The 21,100-nt window shown below is 51.0% G+C and overlaps 1 protein-coding gene across 13 annotated transcripts in view; it reads right to left on the bottom strand.

Moving 5' to 3' along the window:
• Tns1 (tensin 1) overlaps positions 1-21,100 on the bottom strand; it is a 194,249-nt gene that overhangs the window by 61,366 nt on the left and 111,783 nt on the right. For all 13 annotated transcript variants that reach the window (XM_005395673.2, XM_013519827.1, XM_013519826.1 and 10 more), the window contains 4 exons: positions 21,015-21,090; positions 20,367-20,496; positions 18,244-18,309; positions 17,006-17,122 (listed from right to left, as the gene is read on the bottom strand). In XM_005395673.2, the coding sequence (XP_005395730.1) occupies positions 17,006-17,122; positions 18,244-18,309; positions 20,367-20,496; positions 21,015-21,090 (389 nt within the window). The remainder of the gene's footprint in view (positions 1-17,005; positions 17,123-18,243; positions 18,310-20,366; positions 20,497-21,014; positions 21,091-21,100) is intronic.

Here is a 21,100-nt window from a genome sequence, read left to right as displayed (position 1 = left end):
AACACACACTGGGACTGTCCCAGTATTTGTTCTATTCTATCCCCAAAGGCAGCTAGATGTCTCCAGAACCCCAAGACAGGGATTCTATGAAGCACATGTTCCAGAAGCCAAGAGGTAGACTTGGAGATCTTCTGGAGCCTTCCTAGGCACCCAGGATTCTTTAAGACCCAAAACCTACTGCTCCTGCTGTGGGCAGTCAGCATAGTCCACTTCCTACAATCACAGCTGGGTTGACCCAGAGGACACCCAGAGCTCATCCGGCCCAATCCTCTACCCCATTCAGTCCATCCGACTCTGGGAAGGGAAGAGAGTTTCCCACAGTCACAGATGGGTAACGCTGAAGCCAAGGTCAATAACCAGGGCCCCTGCATCCCAGACAGATGTCCTCCCATTACCACATCTTGTCAGATGTCCTGAGGGGGCAGGTTAGCAGAGCACCAGGAGCCCCAACACTTAAGAACTAAAAACCTTGCCAAGCGTGGTGGCATAATCCTATAATCCTAGCACTTGGGAGGCTGAGGCAAGAGGATCACATGAGTTCCAGACCAGCCTGAGCTACACAAGCAAGTTCAAGGCTAGCCTGAACTACACAGCAAAACCCTGTCTCAGAAAAGCCAAAAACGAAGAAGAATCAAAAACCTCCAGGTCCAACCATACAAGGAAAATGGAATACTGAAAGGCAATTTCTACAGTAAAGAAATGCTTCTCCCTTTTTTTTTTAAAATTAAAAATACATACACACACAAACACACACGATAGCTAAGATAATCGTACTACTAATTTCTATTAGTTCATTGAAAGGAACAGCTAGTGTTTATATTGTTTGGTCAATTTTGCATGCCTATATCCTGTAATCTGAGCAACTATTTTGAAGATAACAAGAAGCAATATAATAACCATTGCTAATTTCTTATCACATTGTCTTGAAATTCTATATTGTTCTTTTCTCTCTTTAAAATTTAAAAATGTATGCATATACAAGAAATGTATATTATTATTTATTATTATACATAAAAGAAATGCTTCCCAACTGCAGGTAAAACAACCATCCTATCCTCTGGCCAGCAGACTTAAAGCTGGGGGTCAGACGGGTCACGGAGCACCCTCAGTCACCCTGAGGGGTCTGTCCTGGGGAGAAGGACTTCAGCTGCCCTCAGCCACCCTCACGGAAGGCTCAGCCCCTTCCAGTCCAGTCCCTTCTTTCCATTAACAGGTATAGAAGCGTCTTCCTGGCCTGGTTTTTGGCTCTTACTCTAAAGGAACAAGACGGCTGAGCGCTGCAGTCTCTAAGCAGCCTGCTGCAAGGACAGACGGGGAAGCCGAGCCGTGGCCCCCGTGCAGAGCTCCCTCATAGCCTGCAAGTGGGAAAGGGAAGGGAAGCTGAGACGAGGGGTTGATAGGAAAAGACAGTACCAGGTGCCAGTGGTCCTCACCACAATGTGGCCTCAGGAGATGTGTGGCCAGCTCCGCAGGCATTTTAGGTTGTCCCATCTGGAAGGAACGCCATTGGCATCAAGCAGACAGAGGCCAGCGGTGCCCCTAAACCACCTCTAACACACAGATCAGCCCTCCATAGCAAGAATTACTCAATCCAAAATGCCCGTGGTGCCCGAAGTAGCCAGAAGGAGAGGGAGTTTGGGGTGGAGAGAGACCAAGCTCCAGACTCAGACTCCTAGATTTCAATCCCAGCTAGGTCACTTGACCTTGGACAAGTCATTTCCTTTTCCTGGGCCTCACTTTCCAAAGTGGAAAATGAGAGAAGAGAAAGCTTTGAACTCTAAAACTTCTGGTTCTGAGAAGAGCCATAAGGAGGTGAAAGGCACGGGCTTGGGGGCTGGGGGACTCCCCAGAGAGGCATGGGGTCAGGGTGTCAAAGGTCCAGGGAGAGAGGGCAGAAGGGCCTGCTGGCTGGGCTGGACATAGTGTGTGTGTGTGTGTGTGAGGGAAACAGATCCCCAGGACATCCTTCCCTCCTTCCAATCCCAGAGACCCCGGGGCTGGAGGAACAAGCAGGCTGTGTGCACTCCGAGGGCCCCAGTCTTCCCGGGATTCCACAAGCCTTGTCCCAGCCTGGCAGTGAGTTGGGCCACGCCACAGAGCACACTCTTTGAGAGCAGGCCAGCTGACCAGGGCCAGAAAGATCGCTCAGGAAAGCAACCGGCAGCTGGCAGGCCAGGGTTTGTGCTGGAAGAGGGGCAGGTACACCCAGCCACCATCCTCCCACCTGATGTTTTCAAGGCCTAGATCCCATTTCAGCAGCATCCTCACTGGGGATGGGAGGAGGATGGGGAGGCTGTGGGCTAAGGCGCAGGAGGAAGGAGAAGAAAACACAACAATGCCATGAGTCCTCTCATGGCCTGCGCCAGCGTGATGCACTCTCCTTGGCTTCCCCAAGTCTCTCTCAGAGCAAACTGCAGGGCTCACCTGCCTCAAAAAACCACCTCTCTGTGCTCAGGATGGCACAGCCAGTGTGACCTTGCCATACACTTTCTTTCTGCTTCCCAGAGGAAGGAGGAACAAGAAAGGCAGTGTGGGAGGCAGAGGGCCCAGCAGGCAGGAAAAGAATGGAGGCAGACAGTAAGATCACAAGCTGGCCCAAACCCTCCAGCCAAGTGGGTGCGCCCCCGCCGAGGCGGCTCCCTGGAAAGTTCCTGCATTCACCCTAAGGTTGGGAACACACAGGACATTGTCTCGGGGCAGGTTTATAATCTGCACAAGAGATCCATCTGTATGCCCAGGGTCGGGTCCCATTCTGGACCCCAAATTGACCGGTTCTCTTAGCAGTAGCGCATAGCCATTGGCTCCCAAACTGGCTGCCCAGTTGCCGGGTCAGAGCTCCCATCACCAACGGTCAGGGGTGTGCGGTGGGCTGGGGTCTACGTGGCTCTAGGCACAAGGTGGTGAGATGGTGCAGAGGGTCTATTTGGCTCTGTGCATGACAGGAGCAAGCAGAGGGGCTTGTGGGTTTTACACACCAGGCAGGTAGGGGGCAGAGGGGTCTATGTGACTCTATGCACAAGGGGTACGGTTGGTTCTTGCGTGAATGAGTGTGAATGAGTGACGGGGGAGAAGGTCTGAGTGATTTTCTGCCTCCTTGTCCATCCAGGGACAGTTGGGAGTGACCCTCCCTGGCCACTGAGCACCCCACAGAGCACAGGCCTGAAAGGGAGACGGGAGCCAAGGCACAAGTCCTGGGTCTGTTCCGCCCATCTGGTGAGGAGCATCCCTCATCCTCAGAGCTTCTCAAGCCATCACAGAGGGGCAGAGGGGAAAGAAAGACAGAGGAAAGATCTGAGCAGCTCTGCGCTTTCATATCAAAATCTGACCTCATGTCCCTGGAGAAGGAGAAAAACAAACATCAAAGAACACTTTGCTGCTAACAATTTTTTTTTAAACCAATCAAAGCAACACCAGGCAAAGTCTCAGGCAGGCAGGCAGGGCAAGGATTGCTGGAAAGAGGTGCAGAAGCCTGGGTGGCCAGAAGTCGGAACCCCTCCCTGAGGGCTCTGCTGCTCATCCCAAGATCTCAGGGGAAAAACATCACAAGCCCCTGCCTGGTGTCCCAGAGCCAGCAGGGTTGAGGGCAGTCCCTAGTCTCCTGGGAGTCTTCGTGCAAACAGTGCTTGAGCCAAAAAGGACAGAGGAGGGAAAAAGCAGTCTGGGGCAAGACACCTGAGTCCCCTTTGCATGGAGAACATGTCAGCCTTGTTGGAACCCACTAGAACAGTGGTGAGCCTACAGCACTCGTGACATACTGGGCTCTCTGCATCACTGAAAGCTCTGAAAGGTTCACCATCACTGCTCTAGAAGTTGCCTTGTTCTTCCACTCATCCCAGCTGGACAGATACACTGGGTGGAAGGATGCTTCTCAACTTCAAGAAACGCTAGCCCTGCCTCCTGCTCCATTTCTCACATCCACCCAAGGCAGGAGAGTTCTCCTGGCTGTCAGACCTGCACCCCTGCTGCTGCAGTTGCCGCCCACCCTGCCACTCACAATCTAGCCAGCAGCTGTGTAACGAAGGGAGGTAGGGAAAGTGCTGTCTGGCAGCAGCAGCAGTAGGCCAGCGTTGTTGGGGTGACTTTCGATGGGCCCCGATTTGCTCCTTTGTGCTGCGGGGGAGTAAAACCTGTGTATACCTAAAGCCCAGCCCAGCTCCCAATGCTTAAGGACCCGAGTCAGACAGGCTGCCCGGTCGGGGGCTGTTCAGGCTCTGCGACTGTGTCTCTTGTCCTATTGGTCTTGCTCAGTGTCTCCAGCTCCAGACTCACCCAGGGCTCTCTGTGCAGCAGCCTGGGACAGGACTGAAACAGAGACTTACGGAAGTCTGTAAATACAAGCCAGCCTTGCAGCGGTCCCAAGGGCCATGCAGGGCAATAAGGAGGCTGACTTATTTTCATCAGTGAAATGCTGAAACTCAATCTCTGAGGAAGCTGACCCAGCAGACGGCAGCAGGCCACTCCCCAGCCAGGGCAGAATTAGCCATCACAGCCTCCCCACTGGGTTGGCCCTGGAAGGGACAGGAAAGAAGGCAGGCGTTGGCCAGCTCCACCTTGGTACCTCCAGATCCCCCACCCTGGCCTCTCCCTGGCCTAGCACTGGAATGCAAGGGTCTCAGGGACATGGGCACAGCAGTGGCAGAATGGGACGGGCAAGTGCCCATTCCAAGTCAGCTCCTTCCTGGCTCTCAACCTCCAAGGTTCACACAATAGACAGCAGGGCTGCTCAGGGCTCCCGCCCTTGTGAAGAGATAGTGATGACCACCATGTTGAAGGGCAAAGGTATCAAACCCTATGCTCAACCCCACGTGGCCATGTAGACAATAGTGGGTGACTTCATCTCTCTGGATTGTTCTTCATCTGTGAAATGGGAACGTGACTACTCAGTTCACAGGAGAGTCCTGAGGAGTGAAGGAAATCCTGGGTGCTTTACAGTCTCTCACACAGGGAGGGGATGCATAGGAGATCGCTGGTTGGGAGTGTCTGTTAACAACTCTTACCAAGGCCACTTTGCCATAATCTATCAAAATCGCATAGACATATATTCTTCTACCCAGTAATTCCACTGTAGAATTTGGTCCTATAGACTTACACAAACAGAAACAGTGTATGCACAAGGTCATCTTAGACAGCATTTTTTTTTGGAAACAGCAAAAGATTCGAAACAACCTACCTGTGAATGTTATTTAAACACAGGTTTTTAAAAGACTAAATAAAATAGTACATAGGCACAGTGGAATACTATGCTGCTGAACAAATGACAAGATTGTCTATGAGCTATTATGGAAGCATCTTCATAACATAACATCTGACGAAAAAGCTCAGGGTAAAATCCAAATCCTTACAACATCTACCAGATACTAAGTGATCTTGTCCCGTCTCCCACTCCAGGCTCCGTCTCAGCCACACCGGCACCCTGGCTGCTCCACACACAGCTCAAGTGGGCTCCTGCCCCAGGACCTTTGTGATCACTGTCCTCTCTCCCTGGAATTCTCCTCCCTAGACACATGCTCAGCTGATGCCTCCACTGCCTTCAGGTCTTGGCTCACACATTCCCTTTTCAGTAGACCCAGGCTATCCATCCTTCTTCAAAGTTTCAACTCATCATTCTAGTCTATTCCTTATCACCCTTACTCTGCTCCACTCTTTCCCAGAGTATTTCTGACCTTCTAATACATTATAATTGTCTCATTATATCTTTTTAAATTTGTTTTATCATCTGTTTTCCTCTACTAGAAGAGAATCACTGCCAGACAGGGATCTTTGTTTAGTCACTGTCATTTCTTGGGCAAATAGAATAGTGAGTGGCTGACACATAGTAGGCACTCAATAAATACTTGTTGAGTGAATGAGTGAATGTTAGGAGGAAAGTCATGTACCCTAGAACATGGATGGTTTTGAGTTTTTCTCCCTCCTCCTCCTTCTCCTTTTTCTTCCCTTTCTTATTCTTTAGTAGGATGGACTCACAGGTAAGCCTATAGTCACAGCCTCCTTACTCTCCAGATGCAAGTCATGTTCTGAGGTGGAGGAGGCCATGACCCACAGCCTGCCCACCTCAGGTGACCAAAGGCAGGAAGTCAGGACCCATACAGATTGTACCTCAAGCCTGGACAGAGAAGGATTCGCACGTGGGGATGGATCCTGGCACTTGGATGATGACGAAGCTTCACAGATACACCTGCAGCCAGAGGTCCTAGCTCAAGTCCAGCTCAAGAGCTGGGATGGATGAAAATGACTTGTGAAAGCTAAGGCTTAGCAATGACTTCTATAACAGCCACTGAGCAAAGCATCCATATATTATTTAATTCTCAACCCTACATGACAGGTACTACCGTTCTCCCCATTTTACAGGATACTGAGGCTCACAAAGGTTAAGTGACTTGCCTGAGATCAAGAAAAGACAAGAGGTAGAGCTGCCACTAAACCCCTGCCAGCCTGAGTCCTAAGCCCATGGTCTCAACCATGAGTGGACCTCCAAGGACCTACCGCCTCCAAAGGATATGTGCTCCATCCCTCCCCAGGCCAAGCTGAGACACTGTCCCTCTTCATTTCAGTGGAGGCAGCCTCTTACTGAAGTGCAGTGACTTTGGCAGGATCTTAGGATGTCTTTTGCCAGGGACAAAGGTACACAGCAGAAAGAATTTACGGGGGTGAATCACCCATGGGCATCTGGGGAAGTCCAGGGAAAGGTATCAGAAAAGTTTAAAGAAAGGATGGATTATTTCCCACATCTCAGGTCCACTGGCACTGTTTCCTATAACCAGCTTTAGAACTGTCTCCAGGACAGGAAGGTGGGACTGAAGGGGTGATCAGAAGGGAGGCTGTTTCCTGGACAGAGTCCTGCAGGAGGCAGGAGGAGAAGCCAGCAGCCCAAGACCAGCTCCAGGGAGGACACTGCCTCCTGGAGGCTGATAGAGAGATGGGTCCAAAAGCCAGACTAGGATAGTTAGTGACAGAGCTAAACTGTGTGCCATCCTTGGCAAACTGTCCTGGACACAGAGAAAAAGGCCACAGCACTCCAAAGACAAGGAGGCCACCCAAACCATGACCAGGTCCACCCAGGAACATTCCAGAATAATCCAGAAAGAGGACCTTCCCCACTGAGGGGCTGGACGCTGACGCAGGCTGAACCAGGAAGCTGGAAGGGTTAATGCCTAAGGACACATGACCCATCCTGGGAGCCACACAGCCCACCAGAAGTGAGGATGTCACCCTGGGTGAGACCTGAGGACTCAGCAAGGAAAAGCAACCAGGCCATCTGCCTGGGTCGGGTGTTGTCAGATAGCCAAGTCCACCAAGGCAAGCGATCACAGCCCTGTGGTCCCAATGCCTTTGAGTTTTGTGTGCTTTTGTTTCATCTCCTGGAAAAGGCTTCTCTGAAAAACTGAAAACAAAACCAAGGGGGAGAGGCCCTGCACCCCTCAATAGCAGGAATGGAATAGAACAATGAGCCCAGCCAGGCCTGTGGGCAGCTCCACTTTACTCTGTCCCTGTGGAGCTCACAGGACTGCACAGGACACTGGTCCCACCCTGGGCCACAGCCTGCATCTGTTCTCACCTCCCAGGCTCCTGCCTGCGCTTGCCCTCACCTCCAACATCTCCTGTGTGCCACCAACATTCTCCCTGCATAAGGAAGCCAGGCTGACTTGACTGCTTTTCTTTCCCTTTACTTCCTAGACTTTGAGCAATGTCCTATGCTACTTTCAAATTGGGAAAACAGATCCGTCTTCAAAACCATCTTTCCTGTTACAGCCTGATTGCATGGGGCTTCTCCAAAGCCAGCCCCTTCCATCCCTGGAGACCGTGGCATTCGGTCAGGACCCCTCCCCATGTGGATGCAGATCAGAGTGGCTGGGGCACTTCTACAAGGCTCTTGACCCTGTCTGTAGGCAACCCTGATATGACTTTCTCTATCCCACGACCAGCACAGTGCCTACCCTTAGAGTAGATCATCAGTTACATTATTGGGGAAAACAAAAGGGGAAAGAAGAAAATAAGAGGGAGGGAGGCAAAAAGGGAGGGAAGGAATGGTGGGTGAAAAACAAAGCAGCTTCAAGCAGGTAAGAAAAGTATTTGACTAATGGGAGCTTACATTTCTCCTCTTGGATATGTTTAGAGTCAGTGTCCTGGGGTCTTGCCAGGACCAGGTAACTTGTCTACAGGTCTGGCAGGAGAGGAAGAAGGGCGGGTAGCTGAGGGGGAAGAGTGCACATGCCTCCAGCCACAGGCACATAGAGAGGGCAGACTGTGCTGCTCAGCCTGCTGCTGGAGCTCCGGTGTGGCTCCGCCCCGCCCTTCTATTGATGGCAGAGATTAGGGACTAAAGGCACATTCACTTGGGAGGGTATCCATTTACCACATGCCCCACACAGACTGCTCCCTGGGCTGGCCAGACACCTTGCAGGGCAAGGCCAGCCCAGAGCCTGGGTCATCAGGACAAACCCAGCTCTGCCCAGGAAGAGCAGCACTGGGCAGGTGGCCGGCAGATGCGGGTCAATGGTATCATCTTCTTCAGCCACAAGGTCATGCTGACCTTGTGTCTGAATTCTCAGAATTCTGATTGGTCCTGTAAGTCTGGAGAAGACTCCCTCTGGAGGGAGGAGAAGGACCCAGAATCCTCCCAGAGCCATTTCATCCATGCCTCAATTATTGTCTCTCAAAACATTCCACACTGACATCTGCCCCTCATGTCTCAACATGCCTGTCCAAGGGGGTTAAGAAGGCCAATCTCCCCACCTGAGGTGATCCACTCACTCAATGTTGGGAAGTTCTACAGCATGGCTCATTCAGACCTCTTCTGCTGCAACCTAAAACCTTTGTCTAGTAGACCTGACAGATCAAGGATATAAGCTCTCAGAAACAGCTTTGAATTTCTCCTTCTCTACCCTTTGGCCACCCACCCTAAAGACTCAGACTAGAAAGGTTGAACTTTCCAATAGCCAGTTAGGGTTGCCTAACAAAATGAGCTTGACATCAAATCCAAGCCCTTGGCACCCACTCTTAGACACTAACCCCTTAAGACCTTAATACAAAGGGCAGATGTGCCTACCAGGACTGTTAGGCCCCTTCCTTGAATTATCTGGGATGACATGTAATCCTGCACTTTCTCATCAGTTTCTCCTGGGTCTTACTCAGAAGTTCAGAAACATGTCCAAGGCACACATCCCGTGTGGTGCACACCTCTGGCACTACAGGACCATCCTCTCCACCACCTGCCTGCCTTGCACCAAGCCCAGGGGCTGCCGTCTCACAGCTTCCATCGTCCTGCCTAGGCCCTGGGGGACAAAGACATGCAGGACCAGATGGGCAGCTGGGTGATCTAAGGGCAGAACTCCTGGGCTTTTTGCTGCCCTGCCTCCTGAGATCTGCAGGTCAGCCTCCCTCTCTCTGTAAAGGATAGGATCCAGGTTGGTCCAGGCACCAGCTCTAAGGCTGGAAAGAGATTGGGCCCAACAGCCACAAGCATTTCAGGCAACAGATGAAGAATCCTTCAGATGGAGATCATGACGTGACAGCAGCAGTGCAGATTCCTTGCTCTGGCTATAGGTCCTTCACACTGAAGTCCTGCCATCACTTCTGATTCGGGAGAATGCCTTAGAGAAGGTTCTGAACCTTTCTAGTACTTCCTTCAGTCTCCTCATTTATAAAGTAGGAACACTACTTGTAACTGGATGTTAATGTGGAGGTATTTGGATCTCAGTTATGAAAGAGACCCAGAATAAGGGTTGCTGTACCTCAAAGGCAAGGCAGGGGACCCCCATGCTGCACACACAAAGAGATGACTGGCATCTAGAAGTGAGAGAACTTTCCATATGATGGGAAAAATATCTGCAATTTGATATTAGATAAAGGACTTGTCACCAGAATATATAAAGAACACTTACACCTCAATAATAAAAAGGACCACATTTTTTAAATGGACAGAAGATTTGAACAGATGTTTATCTAAAGAAGGTATACACATAGTGACCAACAGACACTAGGAAAAGTGTTCAACATTGTCAGTTACTAGGGAAATGCAGATCAAACTCAAAATGAGATAGTGCATGGGGCAGGAAGGTAGAGAGTGAACCTACTGACATACGCATACACGTGCACACACATAGCTGACAGCCAGGTAGACATGAACAAGAGGAGAGCTAACTCTGAGTGAAAAATCAAGTTCACTGTCACTGAACCCACTTATTACTGACCACTCTTATTAGATAATAATATCACTCCTCTTACCTAAGAGTGACCAGAAAAGGGATGGGATTTGCTCTGGTGTCATCTGGGGACAGGGGAAGCATACAGTAGATTTAAAGGGCAGTGGTAAACAAAGCACTGCTTTATAACCACATCTTACATGTTCCACATGCTCAGTCTACTAGATACAAAACAGCACCCTTCTATTGGTGTTTAGGGAAGACTAACAGAGAGAATGCACAGTACCTGAAACCCGATGCCCAGTAAGTGCACATCATCAGTGCCACCATCGTAATCACTGTCATCACCATCAACATCACCATAAACATCATCATCATCACCACCACCACCATCGTCATCATCAGTGTTTTAAAGCTCCCTGAAAGCCCCTTTCAGAATCCATCACCTTCAATTCAGTGATAAGGAAGTGAACCAGAAAGGGGAAATCACTTGCCCAAGGTCACCCAGCAAGTTGACATCACAGGCAAGGCTCCTGACTCCCAAAAGTGGGGTTCCTAGAGCAGAGCCTGCAGCAGACAGTTCCCAGAGAGCAGAGGGGAAAGCGAGGTGTGGGTTCTTTCTCAGGAGAGCACTCATCCAGAGTCACATCTACATCATGTCCCCCCTGGCCCGGTAAGAGCAGGAGACATGAATTACCACCAGCAGAGGAAATACCTTCTGTATTGAATCTCAGCAAGCTGAGAAGGTACTGCTATGGATCCAGTTTAATACCAGATACTTGGGCCTCACAGAGGCAAAATATCTACACCAAAGAACACTGCTATCAACAATGGAGCTCAGAACCAGATCTTCTGATTCCAGATCCTATTCCAACAGCAGAGATTACTCTGTTGGACTTTTTGTCAGCTTCCCACCTTCCATGTACAGCTTCCCCATCGCTTTGAGGTTGGGCCTGGATGTGTGGCTCTTCTGGCCAATGCAAGGCAAGCAAAACAAAACTGTGTCACTTCCCGGCAGGAGCAAGGTGCAAGGCAGTGTCCTCTTTCCAGTGGCAGCAATGGTGGGGCATCTATGAGATGGAACCACCCTCAGCCAGAGTAACAGTGGTGACCAGAGACTCTTGCCCACCCACTCTAGATAACTAATGTGAGCAGGAAATACGCTTTTGTTGAGCTAATAGGAGCGGGTATTTGTTATCGCAGCATCACCGAGCCTCTCCTGACCAATGTAACCACTAAGGCCTTTGCTTCTCACCCAAGCTCATGAGTCCAGAAGATCCGAGAGGAATGTTTGGCAGGTCCAGCCTCAGCCCCTTACAAGCCACAAAAGGAAACACTGGTTGAGCTCATAGCAATGGTAAGAAACCCAAGCTCATGGGTCGGGAAAGTCTGAGAGGAACACTGCCTACTGGAGCTCAGAGCAATGGTTAAGAAACACTGTCTCCTTTCACCCTCTCACTTAGGGAGAATAAAGAAGACCCACAGAAAAGGAGTTAGCAAGGATGCCCAGAACCCAAATCTTCTGCCCCACCTGCCACTGTCTGCCCAAACCTGTCTCTCCCTCCATGCGGCTCTTCTGCTTCTACTCACTGCATGTTTTCTCTCTCGCTTTCCTTCCTTCTTTCCTCTCAAAAATAAACAAATAAATAAGCTGGGCATGGCGGTGGTGCATGCCTGTAATCCCAGCTACTCAGAACTCTGAGGCGGGAAGGTTACAAGTTTGAGGCCAATCTGGACAACTTAGCAAGATATTGTCTGAAAAATAAAAATGGAAATGTAGCTCAGTGGTAGAGCTCTCACCTAGCATGCACAAGGCCATGAGTTCAATCCCTAGTATAGAGAGAAAGAGAGAGACAGACAGACAGACAGACAGAGAGAAGAGCTGGTGGGCACCTGAGGCAAAACCCAGATTTGCTGTCTCCCTTTATCCTGTCCTCTGGCTGAGCAACCTGCTTCTCCCCACTCACTTCCTGAGTGCCAGCCCCCACCCCCATCCTCTCTTTTAAGTCATGAGAAAAGCTAAGCCACTCCATGGCTGAGGTCAAGGAGAGGTGGACTGCATGGGTGGACAGAGACAGCTTAGGCCTGGTCCCTCGGCTTCTCAGAGGCAGAAGGCAGCCCACACCGGGCTCAGGCTGGCTTCCAAGAAGGTGGGCCCTGGAACACTCAGGAGGAATTTGGAGACTGCTCTGTGTAGCACAGGCAAAAATACGGCCCCACTCCCACCCTCAGGGAGTTGGGACCCAGGCGTGGGGCTTCAGAACTCAGGCCAAGGAGCTAATGGGGCTTCTGGAGGCTTGAACTGTGGTGTCAGCCAGAGCGCTGAGCTGGCAGGCTCCAGACCAAACTGGAGAGGCAGAGCAGCCACAAGGAAAAGCTGGGGGGTGGGGGCAGACTCGCAGACCCTCACCTCCTCCCCAGCCAGGGCCTAAGGCCCAGGCTTCTGGTTACATGGAACTCAGCACACTCCCTCCCAGGTGTGACACCTGAGATGCTTCCCTTCAGATTCATGTGCCACAGTCCTTACCGAGGAAGAATGTGACTTATCCCCTTGAAACATGATGATTTTGGAGATAGGGTCCTTAGAAGGGTGATTAAGGTGAAACAAGGTCACTGGGTAAGATCTACTCTAATAGGACAGAGAGAGACACAGAGGAGAGATCAAGGGGAGGAGAGAGCACCTACAAGCCAAGGAGGGTGGCCTCAGGAGACACCAATCTTGCTGACACGTTGATCTCAGACTTCCGCCCTCCTGAGCTGTGAGAAAGCAACTTCTCTTATTCAAACCCCCAGCTGTGGCACATCGTTATAGCCACCACAGCGGACAAGACACCAAGCTATTGTCCCCAACATCCCCAACATGGCAGGCGCTCCCTGCTAGCTGGCCACCATCCCACAGTCTGGAACTTTGTCAAGTCATCAGTGGTCCTTGATACTGAGTTTCCATCTCACTCTTCCCCCATAACCCCTCCTTCCAACCTAAGTGCCAAGGAGCCAAGGCATCTATGAGCATCCGTTGTCGCCAAAGCCTTGGTTCACTACGCAGACACAACTGTCCCGTTCCCCTCTTGTCCGTGGCTTGGTTTCCTGGACCTGCCCCATAGTGACATGGGCAGCTCTGCATGGTAGTGAGTTCCCTGCCATCGTAAGGCTGAGATGAGTTGGACAACAGCCCAGAGGAGTGATCTGAACTAGGGGTGGGAGAGCCGACAAGTGGCTCCCAGGAAGGTGGAAAGGGACTCGAGTCAGACACACCTAAATTCAACCATCAATGCCAACCCTGACCTCATGACCGGGTGGGATCACTAACCTTCACACACCTGTGAGGACTTCATTGGGACAGTGAGCATGATACAGCCTGAGGCTGAGCTAGCGCCAAGGTGAGTTCCATACAGAGGGACTATGACATGTCCCTCGTTGTGGCAGGAGGGCATTAGATGGGTGTTATGATCAGCCTGGGCCACCCCAGCCTGGGAGGTCAAGCTACAGAGAACCAGAGATCCCAACATGGATTGTTTTTTGGTTTTTTTTGAGACAGGATTTTGCTATGCAGTTCAGCCTGTCCTTGAACCTACTTATATAGCCCAGGCTGGCCTCGAACTTGCAGCAATCCTCCTGCCTCAGTTTCTCGAGTGCTGGGATTACAGGCGTGCACCACCACACCCAGCAACCAAGGTGGCTCTTTCTTCCTTCATTTACCATCAAGACTGATCAGGGATGGAAAAGTCTAAGTATGACACTACCATGTGGCCTAAACTGAACTTGGTACTCAGGGGAGGGGTTGTACAGGCAGAGGTTATGCAGAGCCCTTCCTGAGACATGGTTAAGACAGGGTCACCAGGAACTCTGGGCTCAGTACTGCCAGGAGGTGGGCAAAGTGGGAGCATGGTCATTGGAGAGGACTCCAGCCAGAGATGGTATCTGCTGCCAGCTGCCTGACTCAGAGCCCCTGCCTCCCACTCTGGGTTATACAGTGTGCTCCAGAAGGACTGGCCTGGCCTCTCCTGTCCCACACCTGCAGCACACTTGAAAGAGAAGAGGCACGGGTGGCTGTGCCAGCAGTGGCCCCACCTCACTCTGGTACAATGCCCTCCATGCATCTGGAGAGGGGGACTCCCCACCAAGGTTCTGCAGAGTGAGCCACCCACCCACTCCTCTGTGGTCCTCACACTGAAGTCCCACTAACTGCCTGCTACGGGTGGAGTCCCTGATCTCCGGGGTATCCTGTTCCATGCACCACCACCTGACCAACTCCCCTCCCTGGGAGGGAGGACAGTTGACCTTATCTGACCAGGAGTGCACAGTGGGGTTCAGAGTCGGGAGACACTCACCCGAGCTCTGCCAGGACCCAGGGACTGCCACAGAGCCAGATGCCCAAAGCAGGCCCTGGGGATGCTGGCTATCCAGGACGGCACCATGGTGGTGCTGTGGCTCTTAACTGGCATGGCGACTGTGGGCAGGTTACCTCTGCTATATTTGCCATCTGGGCATAGTAGCAGTGCCCACCTCACAGAGGTGGCAATCATCAAGTTCTCGGACCTATGGCTGGTGCGTGGCAATTTGAGGGCTTCCCCTTTGCCATGCTTGTAGATGCAGGAGGTGCTGGCCATTATCACCACTGAGGGTCAGGGACCCATGAGGAAACACCACAGACAGCTGGTCCCTCCCCAGCTCTTGCCACCCACAGGCACCCGAAATGATTTCTTGATTGAATGCCATTTCACAGCCCAGCAAACTGAGGCCTCAGGAATGGCACTTTGTCAAAGGACTTGACACCAGGTGGTCTGGCTCCAGAGGCTGCATTCTTAGCCCCATGCTAAAGAGCCCCTTGTGAGAGCTGCTCCAGTAAACCAGTGACTCGGACAACAGCAATGCCCCAAGTTGGTAGATGAGAGGCTACAGAAAGGCTAACTTCTTGACCAAAGGCACAGAACTGCAAAGAGCTGACCTGGGGTCTGCTTATGCAGGGCACTAGAGTGCTTCCTGTCAGCCTGTCCTGCTGTTTGGGACCTCTGCAGAGAGCAGGCAGAGCTGCTGAGGCCACCATGCCTCCCCCAGCACGGGGATCTCTCCAGGGAACACTCAGCCCCAAGCTCCAGCTCAACCCTATCTCCTGAGCACCTGGAGTCTTGGAGGTTGGATACCTTTACCCCAGCTCGAATGTGGGCAAACAGAGGTGGGCAGCTAACCTCTCACCTAGGGAGACACACAGCCCCCACTTTCCTCTCTTCACCAACAGCCAGAGGAAAATCCTTTTACTTCTAGACCCCAGAATGGAGATCCTTCCAGAGGCGCCACCAGCACACACAGACAGGGTGCACGGTAGGAGCAGAGGGTGGGCTCTTGCCTGGAGACCATCCCAGCCTAACAGCTCCTGGCCCAGCCCAGGCCTAGTCAGGCCAGGCCAGGGGGAGGGGACAGCTGCTCCCTGCAAGGCAGAGGGCCAGCTTCTCAGCCTGCAGACAGGAGCCCCTCTGTCCTTGTAGGACGAGCTGACCTTTAACTGGCCCAAAGGTCCTGCTGGCTCCAACCCCCTGCCCGGGGGAGCGGATCAGAAGGAAGAGGAGGAAGAAAGGAGGGAGAAGGTCCAGGGCTTTTCCGTGCCAGCCTCACTCTCCCCTCCCAGCCTCCTGCTGTCCCCAGCTCCTCCTGCACTGACCGTCTGCTCTCCTTCCTTCCCTCAAGCCTGGTCTTTCCCACATCCACCCTTTCTGGCCCTTAATTATTTTACCTTTTATTCGCCTGGCACTTTCTAGTTCACTAAATGTTTCTACATTTATCGTCGCATTGAATCTGCACCAGAGAGAGGCGGGAGGCATTAAAAATTCCTGCAAATTGCCAAGTGTTCTTGTTAAAAATGCAAACGTCCCCAGAATGATGAACAGTGAGGCTGGCTGCCAGGGCACCACAGAGCTAATTATTTCATCCTCCAAACGGGACCGGGCGCCTGGGGAAGAGAAGTGCTTGGACAGCACCCTTGGGGTGGTAGGACCCTGGGGGACAGGAGCGTCTCTGGCAATCAGAGGGTGCTGGGCCCCTGGCGGAGGAGAAGGTGCCCCAAGAAGGGGGCAGGGAGGGGCCCATTGGCCTGGCATTGCTCATCCATGCCGCCAGGGGCCCCCGCCCAGTCGGCTCCAGCAGGCAGGCAGAGTGCAATGGCTGGTGCTGGCCTCGTGGAAAAAGCACAGCTAGGGTCACAGGATAAACTGGGAGGTTCTCCCTTTCAGGGAGTCTGCTACCCCAGCTGAAAACAGATGTAGAGGGCCAGACTGCTCCCAGCTCCAACATTCTAAGGCCCCACAACCAAATCAAGAAAACAAGCCTGGGGCCAAATCCCAGACAGGGTATCCAAAGAGCTCCTGGGCTCTGAACACGCTCATTTTTGGAGGCTCCGCCCCACCTATACATATTCAAATGAACCACACAAATAAATAGGACTCGGCTAGAACCCTCCAGGGGTGACCTGGGTTGCAGCTGACCATTTGACATAATGTTAGGTTTTGTAGCTAAATTACACACGCATTAACTTCAACTCTGCAGCCCTCTTTTCACATTTCGGAGCACACTGGTTTGTTTCCAGATCTCAAACATTTTCATTGGCACCTGATGAAAGCTTATGGGCCCTAGATGCTTCTGCGTGCCCAGTGCTCTGACCAGAGACGCAGGCAGTCGGCCTGAAGAAACCCAACAGTGGTTTTAAAAGAAATGCAGCCATCACTGTGTTGCACAGGGGGACAGGGCAAGCTTCACTTAAGGCCATGGCTTCTGAGGAGCCCTCCCAGACTTCTCTGAGAGAACCAAGGCCACATGAACCAGGGGCGCACAGTTTAGAGAGGGGCTGGAAGCCACGGGTCACCACCTACCCTCCATGGCGTCCTCACGATGCCCATTGAAGTTGTCGTAGGAATCCCAGCGGATGAGGGGGTCGGAGGTGTTGTAGTCCACAGACACGCTGGGCCCGTTCTCCAGGTGCTCCATGCCTGATGGGAGAGGCAGGGGCAGACAGGGAGACAGCGGAGAGCGAGGAAAAGAGATCAGCAGCTGGAAAAACAGAGAGCCCATACCTCCCCCCAGGATGCTCCCTAAGGGACTTCTCATGTTCTTGACCATGGTAGGGCGGGCCTGGTGGCTTAAATTGGATGGAGAACCCAGGGGTCTGGTTTCTTGCATTCCTGAACAGGCTCATAGCAGGTCACAGGGTCTAGTCAGGACAGGGCACGGATGAATGAAGACCCTCATCCCTGGATGAGTGCCTGCCCTTTCACTTTTGTATCCCCGGTGCCCCTACAGCAGGACCATGAGACCAAGGAGTTTGCCCTGGAGTCAGGAGAAGGGGTATGGGACAGGCTTGGCACGGACTCCCTGGGGTCAGGGACAACAGGGAAATAGCAGCTGTGACCCAGGAGGACACAGAGCTTCTAAAAGGTCATCCCAGGCATGCCCTTGGGCGCCACTTAAAAAGCCCTCCACTCCAGACACCTGCAGCAGGGGACCGGGTCTCCTTCCCATCCACAAAGCCAGCTCTGAGACCACACAGCTGCAAGCCCAGCCTCCCAGGGTCATCACTCCCTGGCCTGACTGTCCTCTCCTAGTCCATCCAGAGTGGCCCTGCCCATAACCCAAACTCGTCTCCTCCTTTCTGTTCCCAAATAAGATGAAGAACAAGTGGTCTCCATATTTAGAGCCTGGAGGCTTAAAGGCTATTATTAAATGGTCCTTCAGGTTAAATCACCTCAACCCTCTTAAATACTCACCAGCCATCCAGCACCTTCGAATGCGTCCCCACCTCCAGCCTCTCCCCCCAGCCACCAGCCCCATGGTCTCTGAATATAACAAGATGGTGATCTAATGAGACCAGGACAGTTTATCCAACCCAGCGCCTCTCTGTCTGCTATTTTATTTTTATTATCCAGAGAGTAAGTCAGTAGCTTGCGTTTAGCTGAGGTTCACTCTGATAGCCAGATCCTTTTCCGCTGGCCCGCCGCTCAGTCACAGGTAACTTGGTAATTGTAGTGAGATCACTGGGAGGATGGTGGGACAGGACGGGACAGGTCAGGATGGAGGGGAAGGGTACGATAATGGATTCTAACTTGTCTTATACCTTGAATTTTCTCTGGACCATAAGAAAATACAAACTCCACTTTGCCATATTCTGGAAATCGATCATCTGAAAAAGAGAAAAAAACAAAAATGGGCAACGAATTCTTTAAAAAGATTCCATAAAAAGAGTTTCTTTGTGAATCACAAGTTTCAGCCTGGACAACTTAGTGACTTAGCAAGACTCTCTCAAACTGAAATGTATTTTTAAAGAACTGGGGATATAACTCAGTGTGAAGACCTCGGGTTCAAGCTCCAGTACTACCAAAAAAAAATTCTTGTAGAAAAAAATTAAGGCGTATATGTTAGCCATATGTTAAAGGTTACTAATACAATAATACATATGTGTATTTATACATATGAAATTATACCTGTACAATGAAATCTTCTCACTTTACCCCAGTCCTATTTGCCTGCAGTAATAATTTCTAACCATTTCTCTTTCTTATTCTACAAGTGTTTACCAACTCCAAATAATAGTCTGCAATTTCATACCACAATTTCTAAATACCAATTTTAAATCATCTCCATTGACCACCACTATGAGAATGAATAATTTGGTTAACGTATACAACTCCATCTTTTATCTGGCTAAGTTATTAATTCTATTTATTCTAATGATTGCCTTTGGGGCTATTAATACTATAGTTTGGCCTCTGTTTCTTGGTCTATCCATTTTTGAAAGTGTTTCCTGATTCTTACTATGGAGAAGGAGGGAACTGGGAACTCTTCTTCAATCTGTCTTCAATGACTTCCTATTTGTGAGATATACCTTTACTTCCCCCTCTTCAAAACTGGTAACAGTTATAGTCTGTTCTACAATTACAAGAGCATCTTCTGTTGGGCCCCCCCAGAAACATCCTACCCTATAGGAACCACACTGAGGGGACCTGTCCCTCTTCCCAGGCCCAGCCCATCTGCTCACTGCTTTCAGGAAGGGGTTAGAGCAAGGATGCTGTCTGGTCTGTGGGACACCCATCATGCCGGCATGTATGTCCCTCACCATGGGCATCGCTTCATGAGATCATGTTTGTGTGTGTGTCTCTCTCTCACACACACACAAGGCTATGAGATCCCAGAGGACAGAGCTTGACTTCTTCCTCTCTGTATCTCCAGGATCTAGCACATACCTGGCACATATATACTTGGTAGATGGGTGGAAAGAGAGATGGATAGATGGATGGATGGATGGATGGATGGATGGATGGATGAGAAAGAGGGATGGATGGATGGATGGATGGATGAAAAAGAGGGATGGATGGATGGATAGATAGGAGGATAGATAGATGAATGGGTGGTGGGTGGATGAGAAAACAGATAAGTAGGTAGGTGGGTATATGAATGGATAGATAAATGAGCAAATGTGAGATGGACGAATGGATGGATAGATAGGTGGACAGATATCTGAATGGATGGGTAAATGAATGAATAAGAAGACTGATGGATGGATAAATAGATGGGTGAGTATACGAATGTGTGGATAAATGAATGAATGATTGGATGGATGGATGGATGGATGGATGGATGGATGGATGTGTGGATACATCCCCAGCTTCAATGTGATACAGATGAGACCTCAAATGAACAGCAAGAAAAATATTGAAAAGAAGACAGCAAACCTTCCCCGATCACCTCTCCTTCCCTCACCACACCCCCTCCACTACTGCTATTCTATCCCCACAGGATAATTACTCCCTGGTAATTATCCTCCATAAGACTTTTGGGCTCCACCAACAGAGATCATGTCCTGTTTTACTTTGACTCCCCAGCACTTAGGACTGAGCCTCAAATAAAATAGTTGCCCAGTGAATGTTGAAAAGTTGATCACCAATAGATTCAGGGAGCAAATTAGGAGGACAAGAAGAAGGAGTGCCAAGAGAAGGGTTTGAGACACAAAAAAGCCCAGGGGCTGGGGAAGGATTTCTCTCCACTTCTACTACAACTTGAATTCCCAGAATATCCCAACCTCAGCTCTGTCCCAGTTGTCTCTCAATTTCTCCCACTGTCACCAAGAGCACCCTGAGACTCGGCAGATCATGGGGCTCAGAAACAACGGTTCCCATGTGTACCATATCCCCTCAAACTGGGCTCTTCTCCTGCCACAGAAGCCCTACCCATGGAGCCTACCTTTGAAGGCCTCATCAAGATCCTCCTTCCCGAAAACAACTCCCAGGTCATGGATGGCACAGGTGTGGAACTGCACACGGAAGATGACATCTCGGGAGGGGCTCCGGAACTTCTTATGGTAGCACTTGAGCTGGGGGAGACGGAGCAGAGGAGAAAGGTTAGGCCTCAAGGCTCCTGCCTGAGCCCCAAGACTTACCCCAAACCTATAAGGGAGAGGTCACCCCTTGGGATTTCATAGCTCTCTGGGGAAACTTCTAGAACAGCAGAGGGGTGGGGGCCAGTCTTTACCCATAGGAACAAAATCGTCCTCCCAAGAAGTTCCTACAGATATGTCAGGACGGAAAAAGGAAGACTGGGTTTAGACTGCATCAGGGAGGACTGGACATATGAGAGGATCTTTGTCACTAGCAAGGACCTCACCAAGTGCTATTTCACCCAGAGATGTCCCAGAACAAAAAATGAGCCCAGGGAAGGAATATGAACTCTAAAGCAAGGCAGCAGACTAGGACTGCTGGAGGCTAGAAAGTTCTGCAAGAGTCTTGAAAGCCCAGGATTCCAAGCATGGCAGCCACCAGAGGTGACTCGTAGGTCCCAGGGGCAGGAGCGGTGCAAGAGAAGGGCGGGGCTTGAGATGGAGGGAACACTCACCAAGATGTCCCCCTTCAAGAGCAGTCCCGGCTCGATGGTGATGCAGATGCTGGTCTGGCTGTCTCCCGGAATGTTGCTAAGGAGAC

Source organism: Chinchilla lanigera, unplaced genomic scaffold (assembly GCF_000276665.1).
Source record: "Chinchilla lanigera isolate Chin_1 unplaced genomic scaffold, ChiLan1.0 scaffold00052, whole genome shotgun sequence".
Taxonomy (NCBI): domain Eukaryota; kingdom Metazoa; phylum Chordata; class Mammalia; order Rodentia; family Chinchillidae; genus Chinchilla; species Chinchilla lanigera.
This window is presented reverse-complemented; position numbering and strand designations above follow the sequence as displayed.